Raw genomic sequence first — 22,835 nt, 5'->3', positions numbered from 1 at the left:
GTGTGCTGAGCGACGTCAGTGATCGCCACTTCACTCTTATATACAATCATCAAGCGTTCCCCTTCCGTCTTGAACTCGCTGCCCACGTCCAGCAGTTATCGTTCTCCTACCACTCGAATCCTGATCACTCTTTGGTGGTTGTCCGATTTTATCGAAGGTGGATCTCGCCACTGCAGAACAGGTGGAAATATTCTATAAGTATACTACCTATTTGCGGTAATACAACTGGCATTTTCCAACGTTCACGATATTTATCATAGGGAAATCCTCGGACTAACCAGTTTTTGATTCGGACCATACGTGCGCACAGAACGTTCAAAGCTCAATATCAACCCTGTTGACATCGACGGGGTCGCTACTGACCCCATGCCCACGTAAAAGTCAAGTTCCTCGGATGGAAAAAGATTGATGTATGCTGAAAATTAAAGCTGACAATGAGATACAGCACTGTTCGATGATAAAGCAAGCATTAAAAACAGCGGGAAAAGCTAATTTCGAACTGTCTTCGTTATACTTTTTTGTATTCATGTATTGTAAAATTTTCATGCAACGAAGGTATCGCATTCGCACTTGTGCCATAATGCAGTTCTCGTGGTGTCCAGAAATAAACGCTTTCGCACCTGTACGAAGTTCATTACTGCCAACGAGATACAATAGTTGTTATTTTTTACTTTCAAATCTGAATTGCGATAATGTAGAAGAAAAAGGTGGAAAGATGCAGTCTGAAGAAATTACCAATTTTTATCGTATTATCATATGATATTGCCACGAAAAGTGTCGCAGTTGATTCCATCAACGTTATTATGACGTACGTCACTTCGAAATTCACACCTAAAAGATCAAGGTATACGAATTATTTCGTCGGTTGATTGCGTCCGTATTCTTCGCGATAATATTTGGAGAAGAAGTTGCAGGAAGTTCTGAATGATTTCAATAACTATCGCACGCCAAGCTTCCCATTATCAAAACTCATATCTCTGATGAATTCATTATAACGCTGATCGATATCATTCGAATCAAGTTTTTTCCCTGGAATTCAAATCCGTGAAAATTACGTCAGCAGCGATGATATTATCGTTTAATATATTGGAGTGAAATATAAATTAGATAATTTCAATTCTATATCGAGTTTGAAAAAGTTCGACTATTATTTGAATTTCCGCCATTTGTGTCTTTTTAGAAACACTTTTTTACAGATATTTTTTTCAGAACTTTGACGATTAATTGTGCACTCATCCTTTCGATGCCTAATAGTTCCAGATTCACACACCCGGTCAACTAGATATAAATCAAAAAAATTCAAGGTCGATATATTTCTTACAAACTCCAACAACATAAATAAATTAATCACTGTAAGCACGTGAAACCGGAGATCAGTATTCAACCGCTTTATGAACATGAACTAAATTTTAGAACGTAACGTTCGGGCTTTGTAAGTTATAAAAATCTTGTAGTGACGAAGAAGATTTGGGTCAACGATTTCAAACCAATTTTGGTAGAAAAGAAAAGATGTTTGATCCATAGCAATCGATGAACACAGACATGGGTTCATTAAAATACGTTTGACGTGATACATTTGTTAGGTCATAAATTATTAATGTATAGAATAGCCGTCCAATGCTCATTATCATTTGAAATATTTTCTTGTTTTTTGTCTTGTTACGAGACTTGAGATACTCATAAAAAAATTCTTGAACTTCCTCCAGATATTTTCAGGTTTTTTATCTTATGGATACACATGTCGAGGAGTAACGTGTAGTATTTAACTAACATTAATGCCACACTCCTATGATAAGATGGGCTGTCTTTTGTATTTGAACGCATGAATAATTAATACCCTTTAACAAAATCATTGACCCTTCAATTAAACACAGTTGAGCTTTCGCTCCATGATATTTTCGACGATTAACTTTATTCCAAGGTTTTTTTAGCTTATAAAATAAATTTGTGGATAGAGGAATAAAAAACACAGAAGTTTGCTTAATTTGCCGCAGAATTTCAAGCTCTCAAAATCACTGCGGTCTGTCTGTCTGAGAGACAGCAATAGCGTATTTTGCCAAGGAAGGGTTGATTTCGGATACACTGCTGAAATCAAATAATGGGCTTAAATATTTAAGAAGAGTGAGGTAAAGCGGTGCAAGAATAATGCTAAATGAATTGGGAAGTTGAAGACATAATATTCGGTTGTCTCTAGGCAAATCTGATCGTTCTTCAGAAAGTATACATTGCCCCCGGTGTCATTTTCTGTGGAACGGCCCAATCTATCCGGTGGTCCGACTTATACAGTTTCAATCTTCGCCGTATCAAAATATTCATTTGATGTCCCACTTTTTCAGAGAGTTATTTTCCTTCGCCAGCTGATCAAATCTCGAATGGCAACAAAATAAAAAATTCCATCATTCTCTTAAACCGGTACAATGCCTATAATTAACAAGGATGAGTAGACGTGTCGTAAAACTTCTCGATCCGTTATGTTAGGTGCTTGTACCGAACGTAAATCGTTTTTTTTTTCACCATCGCGTGCAATTTTTTTCATTATTTGGTGATATTTTTTTTTACTTCAAATCAACATTTCGGCACATTTTTACGTCTTGATCGGCGAAATTCGAAAGATACGTCACTGATCTTCTAGTGTAATTAGAATGTTCAATCAGCGATGTAATTATTAAACTATGTAATTTCAGGATCATCAGGATCAGTGGATTCACTGACAATGAGATCAATGTCTTCTCAGGATTGTTACGCATAATCTTATCGTGACGAAAATAAACCGCGAAGGTTCCTTTTTTATTATTTCCTGCTCGACACATGAAACAGAAAGATCTTATAATCGTTCTAAAAGTAAAAAGTGGAATCAACGATTATTGATCATTGCGGAAACGGAAAAGTTGTATAAAATTCCTTCATTAAACCATGAATCCGAAATAATTCGGAAGTTGTCTATCCGGCAGATTTAAGACAAACGACAAACTTGTTGAACATTATATATTACATGCATCAACTATAACACAGCGCTCACGGTAACAATTTTCTAGTGTTATACTTGTTTACCCACGATTAATTAGTTCTTTGAATTTTCATTGGAACTGATTCTCTTGTAAAGTGTGTACAATACGATTACGCCATTCACGATTTGACGTGCACGTTAGAATTCTATTTTAATTACCTGATATGTTTCGATGCAAATATTGTTGTAAAATAAATTCGAGAAATCCACGTGTTGCGTCTTGACGGTCTTAATGACTCATAGTTTATTAGCAACGCTGTTTTGTTTGAGAAATTTCATTTTACCTATTCGAGGTGAAGTTGAGGGTTACAATTAATGTCAAGTTCAAAAACTGGCATAAAGTGTCTAAACAAGACTTGTGCATTCATCACGGGTGCGTGTGAAGTGAACTAAATTGTAAGTACTGTGCTTTCTTTGTCATAGCGGTCAATGAGTATAATTAATTCCGTAAGTTTTTCCATCTAGTTTGAATATGAATAAGGAAAATGAAATGAAGTAACAAAACATTGTCGAACAATACACTCGTTTGGGTTGCATACTTATAAAACATTTATTGGATATAAATAATGAGCGTATACAGAAGGAAAAAAAAAACAGTTTGTATACAATTCAAAGTTTAACAAGTCTTATTTCTATTCTTAAAGTTATAACAGATAGTAAAATCGATCGTGTAACAAAAACATTTATCAACATTAAAAGTTATTTTTTGTTTTTTCTTTTCAAAATTTTTACTTATAAATCAGATACCTCTTTCTAGATAAATAAAAATTACTTGTGATTTCGACGTCATTCTATACATATAAACAATGATTCCTATTATTTTCATCACTTTACATCGCACGCCATTATTGCGCCGATATATGAAACGGACCTCCGCAAAACCAGCATGATTATGACAAGAAAAACATATCCTTTACTCGGGTAGTTTAGAATAATTCCGGCGGATATCGTCGCAAGCCCACATAGCCAACGGTCAAAAAATACCTATCGCAGTTGAAATATTACAAAAATCTTACCAACAAACAAATTTCAATTCTTTGAATAATCTTTCAAATGAGAGTAAAAAATTTGACAATACCGCGTCCATTGGCCATCTTGTGACAATCTCTCCCGAAATTACCTGTATACCTAACATTCAATTGAAGTGTATATTTCGCGATAGCTGTCTCGATGCTTTTTCAATTATTTTTCGATTTATTTTTTTCAATTTTTAGTATTCCAGTTTTCGGTAAAACTCTAACTCATTGTCTGACAACTGTGGAGGATGTGATCGAAAGTTTTTATAAATCATATAAACACTTTCGCGGCAAATATCCAGGCTTAAATAATCGTAAAATAAGCGTTGATGTTATTTGTTTCCGATAAATCTACCTTTAGAAGATGATGGAAAAGACCGTGGACAATACGAGCCATGAAATTCTCAGCAGCACATAGAAAAGTAACAATTTAAAACCTTGATGAATCCAATACATTCTGAAAACAAGAAAAATTTGATAACGTTATTACGTATAAGACTAATTGTAACATGGAAACAAAGGTTTGTTTTTTACCTTTGCCATCTGATTTTGGCTTGTGGAAGCGTTTCGACAGGATCCTTAAGCAGGTAAAGTCGAATGCCCTGAATATAAGTCTCGAAATATGTATCCCATGAAATATCCTGTATATTAAAAGAGAAATTTTGTCTGTCGTCCATTTCTAGTTTACCTAACATCGAACGAACTCTGTCTGTTGAAAATTTCCACTCTTGGGTAGTGAAGTAATTGAGCACAGTCATAAACTTGTGAATTTTTTTGTAGATTTTCAACAATCTGTAAGAAATAATATCAGTGATTTAGTTATTTTTTCCATCATGGAAGTACAAGATCAAGTACAACGCTCTGGCGAATAATTTTGAGTGTGCAAATTGAAATTCGGTACAGTTAGATTTGAATAACTGAAAGTTTCACCATCGGAGTGTTACCGAACATTTATAAACCGGATTATATTTTGGGACAGTTTTTTACGTAGCTGGGAATATGATTACCCAGTCATACTTGTGATATTTTGATATTACATGTTTATTCATTCAGTTGCGATGACTGCGGAAGAATCGTTCGGTTTACATGATATTTTAAATATACACATTCTATAAGAAGTTAAATATTTCAATCAACAATTCACGCTTATTGCAGTGCTGCAATATAAAGTTTCGTGACTTGTCATTTCAAAAATATATTTAGACTTTGTTTTACATTTTCAAATTACCATTTTTGCTCGCGTACGGATCCATATCCGTATTGATTCTGATATAGGTATACGTATGCATGGCGAAGTTGGTTGTGACCTCGCAAGTGGTACGGTCCTTGCGGTCGAGGGGTCAAAAAGAACTGCGCCAGGCGTACGTGGTAATCAAGTCAAACTATGTTACCAATACCTAATGTAAACCCTCTGACATCGTCTACACTGATATACGCGACATTACCTGAACATATATATGTATATTAATACAAACTTTAATTCCGAAACATTTCCATTATGTAAAAAAAATAAACTTGAGTACTGCAATAAGGACAAAACGCGAATCGCGTGGATGACGTGATGAAGAAAGAAAAAAAAAAAAATCGCCAGAGGAAGATGGAAATTAATGAATTTTGATTTCCACGTATCTTACCTTGGTTGTTTTCCAACGCATATCGTTGCGGCATCGATGATGAGGGCTGGAAGAAGATGGAGCAGGTATACGTAAAACAGATGAAGTAACCTGTTCTTCGTATTTCGGAAGCTATAGTACCACATAGCTTTGATCGAGGGATATTCGATACCGTGTTTTTCGGACATTTCTTTGAGCTCATCCCACGTTATTGGGTTGTCTTTACTGCAGAAATTGTAGATCGGTAGGTCTGCGATGTTGCTATTTTTTCTAGATCAGAGAAACACGAATGATAGAAAATTCGCACCTTCGAATATTGACAAGATACTCGAAACATAATATTGTAGAAAACGACATGATACGCTTCTTCATTTCAACTCCTTTTTTATTACAATCTTGATCAACCCTTCTGAGCTTTGTTCATAAGTTTCACGAACGTCGTCCAGCTCGTTAGCAGTCAGTTAGTATTCCGTCAAAGTCCGAAGGTCGCGTCAGTTCCGTAACAATATAGTTTATTTTGGACTACGGCATTTCCCTCAAATTTAGAACAATCCGTATAGCCTACCTCTTAACCTGGGCCACATCCCAAGCGGCTACAATCATCGCGTTAACGGTCATATCACCGGGTACGACGTTAGCTTGTATGGAACCATCGCAATGAAGTGATCTGAGCAATCCAGTTCCAGCCCCAGCTGCCACTCCTGTTGGACCGTACATGTTGTCGATCCATCCCCTAATCGGCTCTTGGTACGTTGAGATGACTAGAAATAGAAATAATGCTAGTTAGAATCTTTCTGGTCTAATGAACAGTGCAATTGTCGTCATTTGGAATAGGCCACGGCATAGCTTTGATGGAGGGATATTCGTTACCGTGTCGTTCTATGATTTAAGTTAATGTTTTTCCCTTTCTAGCCTCGTTAAGCTGTTCTTTCGTAAAATATCTGTCAGAATAAAGACAGTTCTGACCGGCGAAATTTACGGTCACGACTTTCAAAAAAATAGTCTTGCGGGCGTCATCGCTTCACATAACAATAAACGCAGAACCGATATTCAAGATAGTAGGGCGAATAAGTGATCTAAACTCACAATGGAGAAGAAGAAAAAGATGACGCTAGAGTTAGTAAGGTCGTAAGTCTGCTAAATCCTGTACTCCTGATCCAAAGTCATTAACGTAAGTTAGGTAGTCACTCGAGATTAGTTATTTCGTGATGATGAATTCATCATATTACCTACCCACATGCCGTATGCCATTCACGAATACAAGAACCAACGAGACCGACAAGCATTAATCAGAGATGTGGAATGTCATTTCTTTACAATTCATATTCTTGACGGACATGAATATTTTGTAAAGAATTTCAATTTTTCACGTAGTTTCGTTTGAGTAACCGCAAATCTCGTCAATGGGTCTTTCGGTTTGCCCGAGAGCTCATTGCCCAACTTGTAAGCCGAAAGTTTAATATGTTTATAGAATGTAAATTCATACTTTTGTATTTTTAAATCTGCATGCAAGAAATTTGATTCTATCGTCAATCTGAAAGCTCAGCAGGGTTTGCATACCCAATTAAATGTTATGCCAAAATACTGCATCTCTTCGAACGTGACTCCAATACCAGAATGTTGATGAAACTTGTTTTTCAACAATATAATTTGGTTTTATTATTGCTTTTTCTTTTTCCTCGTTATCTTACCAATAGCCGGACGGAACATTCCCACGGGTAGATTTCCTGCTTCTTCTCTGATTACGTGTTCAGCGATCGCCTTTGTATACGCATAGGTGTTTGGCCATTTACCGAGCAAACTGCAACAGTTTTTATACGAACAATTTAGTTCATCTCAATATATTCAGCATCGAAAATAGCGGAGGCAAACGACACGATCTGCCGTGGTAAACATCCACGTCAGGACGTTGCAATAAACTTTCATCGATTTAATATCAAGAGTTAACCGATAATTTATGCCAATGATCGGTGATTGTTTCCGAACAAAGTTAGAACCTTATTTGCGAAATTCATCATTTGAGGAGAAAACAATTACGAGTTACCAAGTTGAATCATGGTATGAAACATCGTCGATTTGCGCCTGCTCAACACACATAAAATCCTCGGGTCCAGGTTCGATAGGTGTATATATAAATATTTTTATTGTACTACGACTTACTTTGCGTTACTTTCTTTTACGCGATACGTGAATAGAGTATGATATATGAGGAAGGTCAAGGTAACTGCAGATCTGATCTTGAGATGCCAGATGTTTTATTTGAGAAGTAAATCAAATGTATGAGCGCAATCATGATAGATATAATGTATAGTATACGAGCTCTGAATAAAATTTTCGGCAACTACTTTTTTCCGTTTAGAGTTAATGAACTTCGGGCAGTCGAGCGCGTTATGCAAATTCGTATAATCGAATAATAATCGTATCCCCATTTCACACGTGCAACTCAATGGTTTAAATATGCATGGACAATTGTACGCGTATATCACGTGTGCATTATCAGTTCAATGAATTCAATAGCATACATGTGTCTTGTGACTCTAAAGGAACAAGTAATCGTTATAAAATTTGAATAAACTATTATCTAAACTCAATATACAACGTCAATTGATATCATTGGGTGATTTCGATTCATTAACTAAATATATTCGGACACGTGAATAGTGTTTACCCAGTGGTAACAATCATAATTTTCAGTTAATTATTCCCTTGACTCATTTTATTTATACCGCGCACATAATATCGCGATTTGTATCTTCCATACCAATATCATTGAATTTATAGCCTTTATTATAACTCCTTTGAATTCAATTTACATAGTTCACCGAAACTTGGCTACATCGAAACTGCACAGGTTCGAATGTTTCCCTTTTTTCATCCATCGTGCGTCATCATCGCTTTACAAACGGAAATAATGCAACCGCTGCTGGATTATAAGACTCGCCGAACAAACGAGTCATATTCAATTCTCCGTTGATTTTTTTCTCAGCAAGAACGGCATTTTTAGCAAAAGAATTATTCCGATCCACGGATCTAACACATTCGCCTCGAGATCGCCGTGGACATAGAAACACGTGACCCTTAGTCTAGTATACTTAACATCTGTGATGAGAAGGCAAATATTCTCCGACGATAGAATATATCACGATGTGTCATGAATTCCCCGCAAGAACTGACGTTATAGACTTCGAAAAGACGTCAGCCTGTTTTGAATCGAAGTGAATTTGTAAATATACATATATTTGATTATTTAATTTTCTATTTCTTTTTTTTTTCTTTACCTTCTCACCGACAACAACAAAACAAGTTACACGTATCTTCTATTCGAAAACACTAACGTGTAATTTATTTTATTTTATCTAAATCGGATAAATGTGTAGTTTTGCCTCAATCGACCGATTAATGAGATACTTACTCTGGCGTTATCTCGTCGAGCAATTTATCATTCACGCATTCCATGATGGTGAGTAGTTTTTTATACTCAATTGGAGGTTCGTAAAATTTCTCTTCAATCACCTCCTGGGGGCAGTTTGCGTATGCTGTAGATACGTGTAACACGGACTGGAAATCAAGTTTATTATCAAATATATTATTCTCATAACACGTTGATCATATTCTGACGAACATAATCAATTCGACGATTTGCATATTACGTAAAATGAAATAACAAAAAAATAACGACGATAAAGAGAAATTTGATTAAATACCTTTAGCTTTGGCATTTCTCGGCAAAGTTCCAGTATTTCCTTTGGCGATTGTACATTGATGGCAACGGCAAGTCTGAGTTTTTCATCAAATCTGACAGTAGCAGCTCCGTGAAAAACTATCGAAACTTCTCTAATTAAGGTTGCTCTGTCGGCTGGCGACAAACCTAATCCAGGTGCACTGCAGTCGCCGGAAATTGGTACGATCTGGTGACGGAATTTCGGCACTTCTTCTTTGAGCCGTTGGAAAAGCTGATCAAATAATAATTCAGTACATTCGAAATGTCGGATCCGTAACGTTTTTTCAGAAAAATTTAACTCGATGCTTACCATATCGTCGAATATTTCTTCGGTCCTCTGGTGGACATCCTTGCCTTTTTTTTGGCGAACGAGAAGGTATATGGAAACTATTCCGGGACAGGTCCTCAAAAGTTTTTCGATGAGGAGTTTTCCCAAGAATCCCGTACCACCGGTAACGAACACACTCTGCCCGGCATAAAACTGTTGAATTTTTGATAATTTTATTTGCGGAACGGTTGCTTCGGTAATCGTTAGCGACAAATCACTCGGGACTTCGGCTCTGGATTCACAGCTATCGGCTACAGCAACTTCTTGACCACCTGACTCCATCAATACTTCGACCATTGTTACGAATTCTGTAATCGAAAGATACACGCATTCAAGTTTATTTCAGAAGATCGATTCGAGTTGAGGAAATTCCGAGTTTCGCAATGTGGGCAATATTTTTCAATATTATAATGGAGAGCAGCGATGTACATTCGCAGTCATTCGTCGTCCACGTGAGAGGGTATGGACAATGAGGGATATCTGAGGTAGACGGAATCTTTTTAAATCGTATTTTCGTCACGTGGCAACAACATTTTCTTGAGAATATCTCATATAGTATGCATTATGTCGTGATACTTGCAGGACGAGTTCCTGAATTTCGGGGTATTCTGTATTCCTGTCGGATATGATTCTTGAATATTTTGAAGTTCTCGTTAAAGAGAAGAGGGAACATTGAAATAAAAAACACCGACATCCCATATTTCACACTACGATCGAAATCGACGATTGAAAACCGTATCCTAGAGTAGAACAGCGAGCAAACATAGGCGCCTTCGGAGACGCGCATCTGCTCTTTGGTAATTACCTCATCGTAATCTCATTGCAAATTCTCCATCAACAAGCAAGTTATTAATAACGTAAAGCAATAGAAAACCCAATTTGCTTGTAAATAAAATCTCGAATCTCAACAATCTGATTTAAACGAGCGGTCTGCGATCATCAACTTGAAGTTAACTCTTCGACCCTCTTGTAAATACCCGCAAAATTATACAAAAATACCTTCCATACTATTCCCAATTCTTTACTGACTAACTTATGTGTAACTGCCGTTTTTTTTTCTCAACGTTATGCCGAAAACGGTGACCACCGGTTACATGCGTACGCATACGTATACGCATATGTGTCAAAACGAATCTATGGTACGTTGGGCAAGTTTTCTTGACCCATTGGAAACGATGCGACGATTGCTGATTGCAATTCTCGGCATGCTCGAATGTTGAAACGGCTTCTGCGCCATACTGCGATCATATGGGTCCGGATTACTATACGGCACCGCGTACATACCGCGCAGCGACGAGTATCATATACTCATCGATGACACGAGGTCTGTTTCCTCATAACGATCATAAATATGTAAGTGTGAAGTTAGAAGTCTCGTGGGTCTCGCGGGTCTCATCTCTATACGAATGATTTTTTTTTTTTGCAAAATTTATTCATCATTCGATAAACCATTAGAATTTATATCTTCAAATCATGCTTGAATTAGAATTGGTCGTTTCATTTCCGACGCGGTATCTGATCAGGATCTAAAAGATTTAAAATTGTGCAAAAAGTAATTAGCGGTGAGGTAGAAAAAAAAACAAGATGATTCTAAACAGCGGAAAAGTATCGCTTGTTGGCGTTGGCATCGGACAGTATTCACTTGAATTGGCGGTTTGCTTGCATAATTACATCAATCGTGTAGCCGGACATCATCGGTAAATTATACGCGGTATCGATGTCGGAAATTTTATATACCACTAGGATTCCCCGATGAAAATATAACGTATCGCGAAACCGCATCTTTTATATTTCTACTGAATTACAGCGTCACAATTATTCATTATTCACACAGTTACACAGAGACTTACTTATAGTTTTTTGTTTCGGACATTCGTTGTCTGTTTGAAATATCTTCGGGACTTACGTAAGTGTAATAAGTGTCGATTAAAAAACGGCAGATTACGGTGAATAAATGTAGCCAAAAACGCAAAAGAGAAACACACCGACTGTCGTTCGCTCACATATTATAAATGCGGATTGTTTTCCTTCGATTTCTTATTCACTTTATTTTTAATAACAGAAAACTTCTGATCGTACACTTTTGACGTTGCGTCTTTGACAGGTGCGCCGCTATAGGCATGTCTCGGTTGTCGCGGTTACACTCAATATACTCAATAGTAACGGCAAGACTTTTGGCTTTAGATATGTACAACATACGTACGTACGTACAATAGATATCGAGTATTGCGTCGGCGAGCAATACTTGCCAGACGTGAGACAACGCGGGAGTGAAAGTTTGATCGTGAACTTCAGCTGCTCCATCTTCGAAACAAAAGGCCAACTTTATCGCAATATTTAATTGGCCAATATTTTAGACAATTGGAACATTGATCACAAATTTTTATTCCAATTGGTCCGAATTTAATTCCATAAAAAAAAGCACGACAACGATCGGTACTTGGATCGGGAGAATTGGATAAGGATAACGTCTTGTCCGAATAATTGTTGTGTCGCGATCGTACGTAACATTTGGATTTTCAAACTTATCGTTCCGAAGTTATTATCAATCGCTTTTCCAAGTCTCTGCTTACAATTAGAGGGCAGTTTCGATCGCGGCGAATCGGAGTTTCTTGTCACGCCTCTGGCGGTGTGGTAAATTCGCGCAGAGCGCGTGTTCTAATTGCGTCTAGCCTCCCTAATTACGCAATGATATATTTAAAAAATTTAAAGACACCACTCTTCAACGGACTGCAGATAGATGTTGCGTGTCGCGAATTTACCTAGAAATGTTTTTCGTTCCACCTGCACACTCAACATCAGTTACACAATTTTCACAACTATAGCATGTTGTATGATCTATAGAATAGGGATCAATCTTGACCGGACCTTGCGGAGGCAACTGGCTAAACCGCTGTTTGCTGAAATAAAACAAAAACGTTCTTGACAATAAACCGGTAGAATATACCTTTAGGGATTCAAACACTATGATATGATTTGATTGGAAGATGTGTGGTTTCTTCTTGTAGAAATTCAGCTTTGATTTGATCGCACAAATAATAAGAAATTTTTTTTTACAAATTTATAACACAAAAAAGAAGCTCTAGTTTTTCGATTCATCTAACATGGTGTCGAATCTTATTATTGTATTTATAACATTTTTGTCACTTGAGAACGATACAACAATGTGGTAACGATGATATTATATATAAGGGCTGCAAAACAACGAGCCAGTGTTTAGAATCTTTGAATAAACCAGGTAATTCGTCTGGGTCAGATACCTAATCGAATTAAAACGTCTGGATTATTTATAATTAACGGTGCGAGGCCATTATAATTAACAGAAGTACATTGACTTCCTATTCCGTCAATATTAAATAGTAGTAGAAATGCATAATAGCGACAAAAATTTTGTTTTTAGTTTTCCTGGGAAACGTCAGAAGGTGCTTTACTCTAAATGACAGTAATTCATGCTCGGATAAGTATACGTTGAAGTGCTAGGGGTAGAAGTGAAAAACACAGAACATGTAATATCGATAAGACCAGATGACCTCCACACCCTAAAGATGATTTGTTCGAATAATGGAGTGATTTTGTGCGTACATTTTCAATCCGGTTTCAGAATATTCTAGCTCGAATTATTTCCGCGGTGCAGATATCGATGACCTCGAATTATCTCGGACAACACTATTAGGCATACGGTTAAAGAGAACGGATATACTACGCAGATCTGCGTCGATCAAGTGGAATAGCTTATTAGCCCGAATGATTCGCCATTTTTTGCTGGAGCACGAAATTCTTAATTCTTAACCATGATCGTGACCGCACGAGATCAATGCTCGAAAAAAGTGTCTGAAACATTGAAATTACCCTGGACATCTTACGACACAAAATTATCAACAGAGTTGTCTATTCATCCATTACATGACGAGTTCTGGTTCAATCGGTCAGTGACGATTGATGTAATGGAAGTATTATTACGTTATAACGTTAAGCATCCCAATAACGGTAAGCAGGTCAATCGCTGCATGAATTATTCGGGTTTTAACACGTACTAGAGATTCATAATGACCAAATAGCTTGATGATCTTCAACAATGAAAATGATTTCTCAGTCTACTGGAGCAGCTGCAAAGGCCACAGAAGTCCATGTTCATAAAATTTGGTGACCGCAATGTACGAAGAACGCGTCCTTCCAGCTCTAGTCCTCGTTTAGTAGGAATGCCCGTATAGGGGCATTTAACAATTCACGTATATCCGGAATAGAGTCGAATTCCAATGGATAAATACTATTCGCTGCATGGCGCAGGTAGGCCAAATAAAAAATAAACCACTAGACATCAGCTGGTGCATCAGGCTACAATAGAATTCGTAAAAAAAAAGATTCGAATTTGTTTAATTTTTGTAATCCGTGTACGGCTGAAAATACCGGTTCGAAATAGCCTGCCATAGACGTAGAGATCAATGGAAAGTGGATTACCACTACCGTGTAATCTTTCAAAACTCACTATAGTGAGCGTTATCGCGATGAATAACGTTGGAGAGTGTAGGACCACTTCTACCAATCGAAGTGTCAAATAGAAATTGTGAATAACGTTTATTCAGAAAATTGAAATTCAGCATCTGGTTTTGGTGACTAACAATAAATCGGTAGTCGGTTATAACAGTAATACCAGAAACGTTATGCTGCATTAAAAACGTAGAAGCTAGTTTCTGAGTCACAACTTACTCGTAGATCGTGAAGAATCGACTATCCATTCATTGTCAGATTCATGTGGGATTCAATAACGTTTATAAGTATGTTGGAAAATTTCGAAATGCAACTCCGAGAATAAGAAGCTGTACACTTCGTTAAGCTATGTGCATACATAAAATTTATGCGCGCACATGCATTTATAACCTGCGTCAGATCTTGCATATCGTTCAGGAACTATCTCCACGGTATGTGAGTATAGCTATGTATGTACACCCGGTCAGGTTGATTGTGAAGCGCTTCACAATCCGCTTCATCGGAGACGTGCTGCAGCTGCAGTATCTCCGGATGATTCTTCTGGAAAGACCCGTTATTTTTTAAAGCAACAAAAGCTGGTTGCAACTTCCCTTTTTTCTGAATAACTTTAACGAGGGATTTCCCATTCGGTGACCCTGCAGTATACCCACACCGCTCGGAAATTATAAACGCGACAAGAAATTCAATCCATTCAGTTCATGCACATGGTATATTGTATAAGTACGCTAATCGAGTGTAAAAGTTATAATCAGACCATCGGACCTGAACGTTTGTGGCGATCTACACGTACTTTTAAACCCAAAAAATGCTACCGTCTACGTATAACAAAAACGATATTCGGCTCTTCGGTTCTTTTCCTTTACAATCTCGATGTATACCGGTCCTCCCGACGGCCATGACCGAAGAGAGTGATTCTTGGACTTGTCACCCACAAGCCTAAATTCGGCTGTTATCGACATTACCCGATAATTAGCGACTTGCCTCCCCTCTACACCGTGCCAAGCAATATGCCTGATAACGGCTGATGCTCAAAGGTTCCGAGTTAAATTTTCCCCCGAATAAATTTGTCAGTTCAGCATCGTATCTCAACTCCGAAATACCGCTTGTCCTTGATGTTTAAAATGGCCAAATATTTTATCGATCAGGTAAGAAATATCGATAAGTATGTTATGCAATGACGTCAATACAATCATCGATGTACTGTGTACATATAGCAAATTTCCGGTTTCCAACGGTTGACGCATTAGAATATTATGCGGACATAATGGTTCCATAATCGATCATGTGAAAAAATTCATCACCTATTTCCTCCAAATTCGAGTAATGAACAAGATTTCCGGGTGGAGAACATGAGAACTCGTTAGAATTTGAACGAAGGTTGCACGCGTGCAGCCTTCGCAAGACGCCATAACTTTCCTACCCATTTGTATCCTGATTCTGAATTAGCTAATTATCTGCCACAATGTCTGATCAATTGATTATTTCGTACTCATTATTGACTACATACGCTCGAGTACATGTAAAAATCATTTTCATGTTCAGCTCGCTATATGGATTCAAAAATATCTTGTATTAGCAGTGACCGAAGAGAGTCTAGCGTTGTAAAATTAGATCACGAAGCAAGTCTTTCTAGAATGGACAATCCCTCCATCTAAACCTCTCGATAACCGCCAACGAGTTGAAACTTTTTTTATAGGTTGAATATGATTTGTGCATGCACTCTATTTTGCGTTTCTCTTTTGTTCTGACCCTTATCGTCTGAAATTGTCAATATATGTATATTCGTTGAGAATTTGAAGAGGCCGGAGGCGTCATTGAATTTGGAAATTTGAACGTCATATTTTTTTAGTTTTTTTATCGAGCTCCAGTTGGCGGTGCGAGATCGAGCGAACATCAGCTTGTCGGTAGAGGATCAATACCTTTCGAACATGATATTGACCTCCATTTGTGTTTCTGCCCACATTTAAAACTCCATTGCCACTCGCCGTAGGTCGAAGAACTTGAAATATGATGTGCGTACATACGCCGTTCATTAATGTTAGGTATTTGCGAATAACATCATTTCCGTAATACTTAATCCCACGCGGAAATTACATCGAACGATTAATAAATCTTGGAAAAAAAAAAAAAATTTTTACGGCCTTATTAAATCGAGTCGTTAGAAAGAGCTTTTTTTGGTATATCATCTAAAAAATTTTTCGCGTCTTATTAACGCCACTGGATGAAATTATTCCGTTTTAAACATTATATCGAATAATTCATCACCGAACTCAAAACACATACGATCAATGCAGATGTTTCGTGCATACAGTTTGATTTGACATATGGTCGTTTTTTCTTAAGTCAAATATCATCTCGAAGTGAAACTTTTGGTTGAATAACTGATTTTTTTTTTTCAAACTTGGGTTAAGAAATTAGCAACCGTACTGTGGGTTCCGGTCAAATGTACACTGTCGCGACATACACATCCTGAATCGTCTGTAGCTATCTCCTTGACATTTTTCTCTCTCTCTGTTTTACTTCGGTAATTGCGACGTTTATTTGCCCGATGACGAGTTCAGAATTTCCGTCAAATTTAACAACCACAGATATTTCCGAAGTTTTATTTTATTTAAAAAAGCAATTTGTGTTTTCTTTGATTCAACTTTTGTCGCATGACATGCAGAACTTCACGTTTGATTATAGTGCGCGTCTTTGACAGACGAGAATTCGAAAAACTGATAAAATAATTCATGGATTATTCAGTTATACAGAGACTACGTACAGTGCCGACTAAAGGTTACGAAGCATGCATATATTTACTGATATTTTTCCCCCTTTTTCTAAAAGCCTCTTCGCACTACTTATGTTTATACTTGATTTTCAAGTATCAGTCAACAGTAGAAATTTCAAAATAATGCAATGATTTGACAGTTGTTTTGCAAGAAATAGTGATAATAATGGAATGGCACGACTATATTGACTCTTAAATTTCGAAAGATTGGACATTTTTCATCAAAATGGCGATTCTGCGGCACATCATATTTTACCTGTGAGTGTCTTTGTTCAACACTTTCATCACGCGATCGGTGTGATAATTACCGCAGTTAATGATGACGATGATGTTCGTAATTGAACGCATCGACGTAATATGCTCTTGCCGCGTTACTTATTAATTATACATATATGAAATTCTACTCCTATATACGTTTACATCCTAGCGGTTATTGATATGTGCATCTTAATTAACGATTGATTTAGTCGATCGTGCAATCCAATTTTATTCTAAATCAATTGACTCATTGTCGGTCCCGATGGCCCATTGAGATGATTAGCGTGAAAATTTCCTTATGACAGCTAAAGCGAAGATTCAGTATAATTAGTACATATGTATAGTCTATCGTACCATACGTGATAGAAAATGTGTACTCGTTCCGACGTATTGATAACTAATTTCATTGAATTAGCATCAAGTGTTATTAGCGTGTAACCCAATGCGAACTTAGTTCTCATGTATGTATAACAGCGCAATAGATTTCACCAAGGTTGAAACTTGATGCATTTATTCCATCGAATGCTCGTCTTGATATGCTACATGTAGGCCGCAAGCCAGAGCATAAAAAGTCGGTTAATCATGCAATCTTCTACAGGAATAATTTTTTTTTTTCTAGATCATGTCGGGGGGTGTCCCTTGGATGTAAATCTCAGTTGGCGGGACGCAGGGGGTTGAGCTCTAGCTGCCATCTCGACAAACGCGTTTTATTAAATATCTCGCGAACCGTGGATCGCACGACAAACGTAGTGGATATTATTTTTGTAGATAATCAAATTTTCTTTAACTTTTGTCCGAAACTTTTTTCTGTAAAATGGATAGGTTTTGATTTATAGCGCGTCAAACTTGTTCCAAAATGGTTATGTCTCAATATTTTGTTAGTCAAGGGTTGATGACCGTTTACTGAGATAATCATTTATGAGAAAGTTTGACGGGCTATAAATGAAAACCTATGCATTTTACAGAAAAAAGTTCTCAATAAAAGTTGTACAGAATGTTATTATCTACAAAAATGATTGCGCTGCTCTTGTCGTGCGATGCACGGTTCGCGAGATATTTAATATAACGCGTTTGTCGAGATGGTAGCTGAAGCTCAACACCCTGTGTCCCACCAACTGAGATCGGTGCGATTTATTTATTCTGTTTATTCTTCTCTGTTTTCAGAAGTAACGAGAAAATTCCAAAACTCCACCGGTATTCATTTCTCACATTCACCTGACGGTTGTGAAAGTGATTTTCTCTGATGTATAATTTTCAGAACGGTTCCGAAATTCCGTTACACGAAAAAAAAAAGAATTTCAATCAACTGGATGAGAAACTAAAGACTTGAAACTTTGATGATTAGATTGTAGCAAAGATGAATCAATCATTATTTCACTCACCTTAATTATAAACTCCCGAAAAAGAAGAGCGCTACGTTGACGTTCTCCAGGGTATCTGCAGAGAGCCTGTGGCCCGGCTTTATTAGCTAATTTATTTAATTTTTTTATGTCCTCAGATCGGAATCGGAATAATCATGTGATATGACTTTATAACGATACGTGGATATAAAATATGATTATCGCGATCGATCTATTATCGTATTAGGAACTTTGGCCCACTGTTATATAGATTTCGGTAGTTTATACTCAACAGCCGAACTAATATGGAACCCTTCGTGTTTTATTGTTCTCTTATTTTTTTCTTATTTAGTATTTTCCCTGTTACAATACTTCGGTTAACCCGTTTTCATTACAACTTATTTCATTCCCGTCTACGAATTGACAATCTCGAGGACAGCAATAGCTCGAGCTCTTCACGAAGATGAGGACTGGCTCGATATGTCTGAGAATGGTTCAGAACTTCAGTTGAAAAAGACGGCGGGAAAGCAGCAGTTTTACGTGGAGGGGATATGCCAAAGCATTTGAGCCATACAATCAGTGTTCAGTTTCACTAGTACATAACTATAATTGATTCATTGATTCCGGGCCTTCCTACCTGCGGTTCAATTTAAAACTCACACTTGTTCACGGTAGTGTTTTTTTTTTTTGTTCGTTTTGATTGACCGACTAACTAGATTGAAAATCATTTCGAACAAGTTTCGGTGATATTACCTCAAGAAACTGGTTACTGGAACATCTACGACGCTGAAAAATGATATTTAAAATTAGCGATCGATGATACGGAAATCGAAATTACATCCGGTCTGCAGTCAGAAGAAGTATTAAAAGTCAGGAACTTGACATTAAACGACATTTATTATTTTCCGCGTTAACTGTATTGGGCTTGGATGAACCGGATTGCTGCAGTCTGATGGAAATCTGCAAATTTCCATGACTGATAAATGGAAGATTACAACAACCTTGAAGCAGAGATCATAACATTCGTACAAAATCGGCGATTTAATAAACGGCCACTGGTGGGTGTACGAATTCGTGGAGGTCGGTGATACTTTTTTCTTTTATGAAAAATTTGAACTTGACCAAAAAATAGTTTCATATATTCTTCAACATCTGCGTCACTATCTCGGAATCTTGTGGTGAGAATGCAGCAAGAAAAAGAAATACATATGCTCACATATATTATTCATATTATAACTAATGAAATAACAACTTCTGAGATGAACGGCCGTCGATCTAAACCGATCAGATGAACGAAAACGACGAAGTAAATCATTTGCCAGTTTTATTATGCGATTGATATACATGTTACGTTAAAATTCATTCGCTGTTTGACCGATAAATAATTCGACGACGTATTAGTTGACAGGCTTAGAAACTTAATTTAGCACCTTTATGAACTTTTACATATTTATGAATACATCCAAGAAAAAACTCTTTGAAAAGTATATCGAAATCTTTCCTCAAAAGTTACGTGAAAGTTTATCATGAATGTTATCTCGATTTTCATGGTAGATCGATAAACGAACGATCAGAGTTGATGTAGAAGAATTTTATCTTGATGTAACATCGAAAGATAGTTTGCAGTGACCTTACCTATGACAGCAGTATACTGTACGCGAGGATGCAAAACGTTGGCTGATTGATATATGAATGATTAATGAAGGAAACCAATGAAATTGACCGGAGACGCGTGAGGTTAATGCTCTATATCTTTCTTTGTGTAACTATGAACAGGTCATTTCATTCGATTGGTGAATCGATCAATGGGGTGAACTTTCATATAAAATTACACATACAATATGCATATATTTATTAGGGTGGCGCAAAAAAACGGTTATCTCGATAAACGGTTATCAACCCTTGACTAAATATTCAGACATAACCGTTTTTAAACAAGTTTGACGTGCTATAAATGAAAACCTATGAATTTTACAGCAAAAAATTTCGGATAAAAGTTGAAGAGAATTTTAATATCTACAAAAATGATATCAGCTGCGTTTGTCGTGCGATGCACGGTTCGCGAGATATTTAATAAATCGCGTTTGTCAAGATAAAAAAAGCTAAAGTTCATCCCCCGCCAACTGAGATTTACATTCAAGGGACACCCCCGACATGTTCCAAAAAAAAAAATTATTCCTGTAGAAAATTGCATCATGAATCGCCTTTTTATGCTCTGGCTTGCGGCCTATTCGTTCTATTGGCAAAATCTATAATACTTGATGACTTGACATTATTTGATACTGAACATAAACTGAAATGAAATTAAAAACCAGGTTTTTAGAGGTACATTGTTTTTCAAAGATCACACACTTCATGACACTACCGGAGATATATTGACACTACCCTTTTTAGAAAATTCAAAGATAATGCATTATTCAGGAAAAGAATGGAAGTAATCTGATCGATTATCGAACCGAGCATTACAGCGGGCTTTCGAAAACATCATCATCAACATTCATATTATGAGAAAGAATCGGAATGCGGGGAAAAGCTCGATAAAAATTTGAAAAAAAAATCTTACACCTACAAAGGTATGATTTTCTGCGAGTTGATAGTTGTCGGACTGATCGAATCGATTCAGGGCGTATGTATATCACCGTTTCCGCAAATAAAGTTTGCCATAACGTAACATTAAGTCAAACTTATGAAAAAAAAAAAATCATCACGATACACATACTCATATGACCTTCAGGTGATAATTGTTCAAACCGGTATGCATATGAAGGTTTATACCGGAATCATAAATGAGTGGATGTCATTCGATATTCGTCGATCGCATTTCCTAACCAAATATTACATATGATTAAATATGTATCAACATATATACCTACATGTATGTATGTGTCATTCCAAAGTGCAATAGCACATACAGAGCGGACAACGTGAAATTGCGCACCCAGATTTTGTGCGCAAGCGTGTAGTAACTTATCCAGTTGTGTGATAATGTGATAGTTTTTTAATAATGTGAATAATTTCTGACGTGTTCTGAAACGCACATATCCTATAGTTCCATTCTTCGCACCGTAGGCTATACGTGTACCCTGAATTCTCATGCCTTTTTTTTTACAGTAACAGGTGGAAAAAAATTGCTTTGCATGATTATATTAATCGCTTTGTGCGGCGAATTTATAAATTCACAGTGTGGCGATTTGGAAATGAGATTGGAGGGTTTCGTCCGTCTATGTCATGCAATCTATCATATTTATATTTATTTTTGTATGTGACTGCATTATTTATGTACATACTTTTTCAGATATTTATTAACGTATATTTTATCAACTCGTATAATACATATACGGAGGTGAAAATTCCAAAGTGGTCAATCAGATCTCTCGATAGAAATGTGGTGATCACGAGAAGTTTAGCAATTAAATTCTGAAGTTCTTTATCTGATGAACAGTTTATCGCTTCAATAATGTGTGGCGGCGGTTATGAAACATTTTCGCTGTTCGTCACTCACCTTTGTAAAAATAAGAAGTAAAATGTGATTCGATTATCTTGCCAAAGACAATAGTTGGAGTAGAATTTCAAACAAATGAAATGTTGTTTCTTCTCTTCAATAAATATCGGCAACTTCCGCGTTATTGCGGTTCATGACCTTGAAATGGAAATTTCAACATCAGATTTAGCATTAGCAACCTTGGAACTTCTCAATCGCTTATCAAATCACGGACCTTTCATCTTTAGCATCTAATTTGCATATCTTTTTAAATGTAAATTTTGGAGTTTTGTCAAACGTGCTTATATTTAAGATGATTGATTAAAATATCATGTAAATACTCACAATGAGTTAGATCCGCATGAAAGTCGTCACTGGGTTTATGAGATAATATATTTGGAAAATTCTTATTGTTCAAATTTTCCAGAATTTGCTTTATCTGTAACCATACTGATAATGCATCTTCCCCGTCGAAATTCTTCAAGTTTCACGAAACATTTTTGCAAATATTCCCACAGTTTTTAATTATTTGAACGCTTCGTCAGAAATCGAGAACTCTTTACAAGATGGAACAACGGTTTTCTAGAGCAACCAAGAATTATACATCTTTCAAAAATAATTTGAACGATAGTTGTGGTTTTCGTTTTCTTAATTCATCAGTTAATCTATATCCAAAACCACCCGACAGTTGTTACGTGTATAATTATGAATAATTCGTCAACCACGTGGTTCAAATCCAACAGCGTGGCCTTGATTCTTGAGAAACTACACCATACAGCCCAATATCTAACTACTAATGATCCGTGGATT

General features: G+C 36.7%; 1 protein-coding gene and 1 long non-coding RNA gene across 6 annotated transcripts; one reads left to right on the top strand and one right to left on the bottom strand.

The window, feature by feature from the left end:
- The first annotated feature begins 43 nt into the window (after positions 1-43).
- On the top strand, positions 44-3,819 carry LOC125502244. The gene is made up of 2 exons (XR_007280107.1): positions 44-181; positions 261-3,819. It is a non-coding gene; the product is annotated as an uncharacterized LOC125502244 (long non-coding RNA).
- On the bottom strand, positions 3,533-19,032 carry LOC105691404 (fatty acyl-CoA reductase wat-like). Of its 5 annotated transcripts, none has more exons than XM_012409858.3 (9): positions 18,587-19,032; positions 9,668-9,993; positions 9,341-9,589; positions 9,049-9,194; positions 7,328-7,437; positions 6,202-6,397; positions 5,658-5,906; positions 4,558-4,815; positions 3,533-4,480 (listed from the first exon to the last, which is right to left on the bottom strand). In XM_012409858.3, exons 2-9 carry the CDS (start codon positions 9,980-9,982, stop codon positions 4,381-4,383), a joined length of 1,623 nt encoding a protein of 540 aa, XP_012265281.2. In that variant the 5' UTR covers positions 9,983-9,993; positions 18,587-19,032; the 3' UTR covers positions 3,533-4,380. The 5 variants fall into 5 exon arrangements, with proteins under 5 accessions (XP_012265281.2, XP_048516237.1, XP_048516238.1 ...); XM_048660280.1 differs by lacking the exon at positions 18,587-19,032 and adding an exon at positions 16,093-16,210; XM_048660281.1 differs by lacking the exon at positions 18,587-19,032 and adding an exon at positions 12,448-12,499.
- Positions 19,033-22,835: the final 3,803 nt, after the last annotated feature.

The sequence above is a fragment of the Athalia rosae genome, chromosome 1 (assembly GCF_917208135.1).
Source record: "Athalia rosae chromosome 1, iyAthRosa1.1, whole genome shotgun sequence".
NCBI classification, from domain to species: Eukaryota; Metazoa; Arthropoda; class Insecta; order Hymenoptera; family Athaliidae; genus Athalia; species Athalia rosae.
This window is presented reverse-complemented; position numbering and strand designations above follow the sequence as displayed.

Excerpts from the sequence above, each read along its gene's own strand:
- LOC105691404 (XM_048660280.1), bottom strand. The coding sequence starts at position 16,195 with ATGTACGCACATCATATTTCAAGTTCTTCGACCTACGGCGAGTGGCAA. Across the intron at positions 9,195-9,340 it reads GAGAAATGCCAAAGCTAAAG|TCCGTGTTACACGTATCTAC; the intron begins GTATTTAATCAA and ends CTTGATTTCCAG. Across the intron at positions 4,816-5,657 it reads TGCGTTGGAAAACAACCAAG|ATTGTTGAAAATCTACAAAA; the intron begins GTAAGATACGTG and ends TATTTCTTACAG.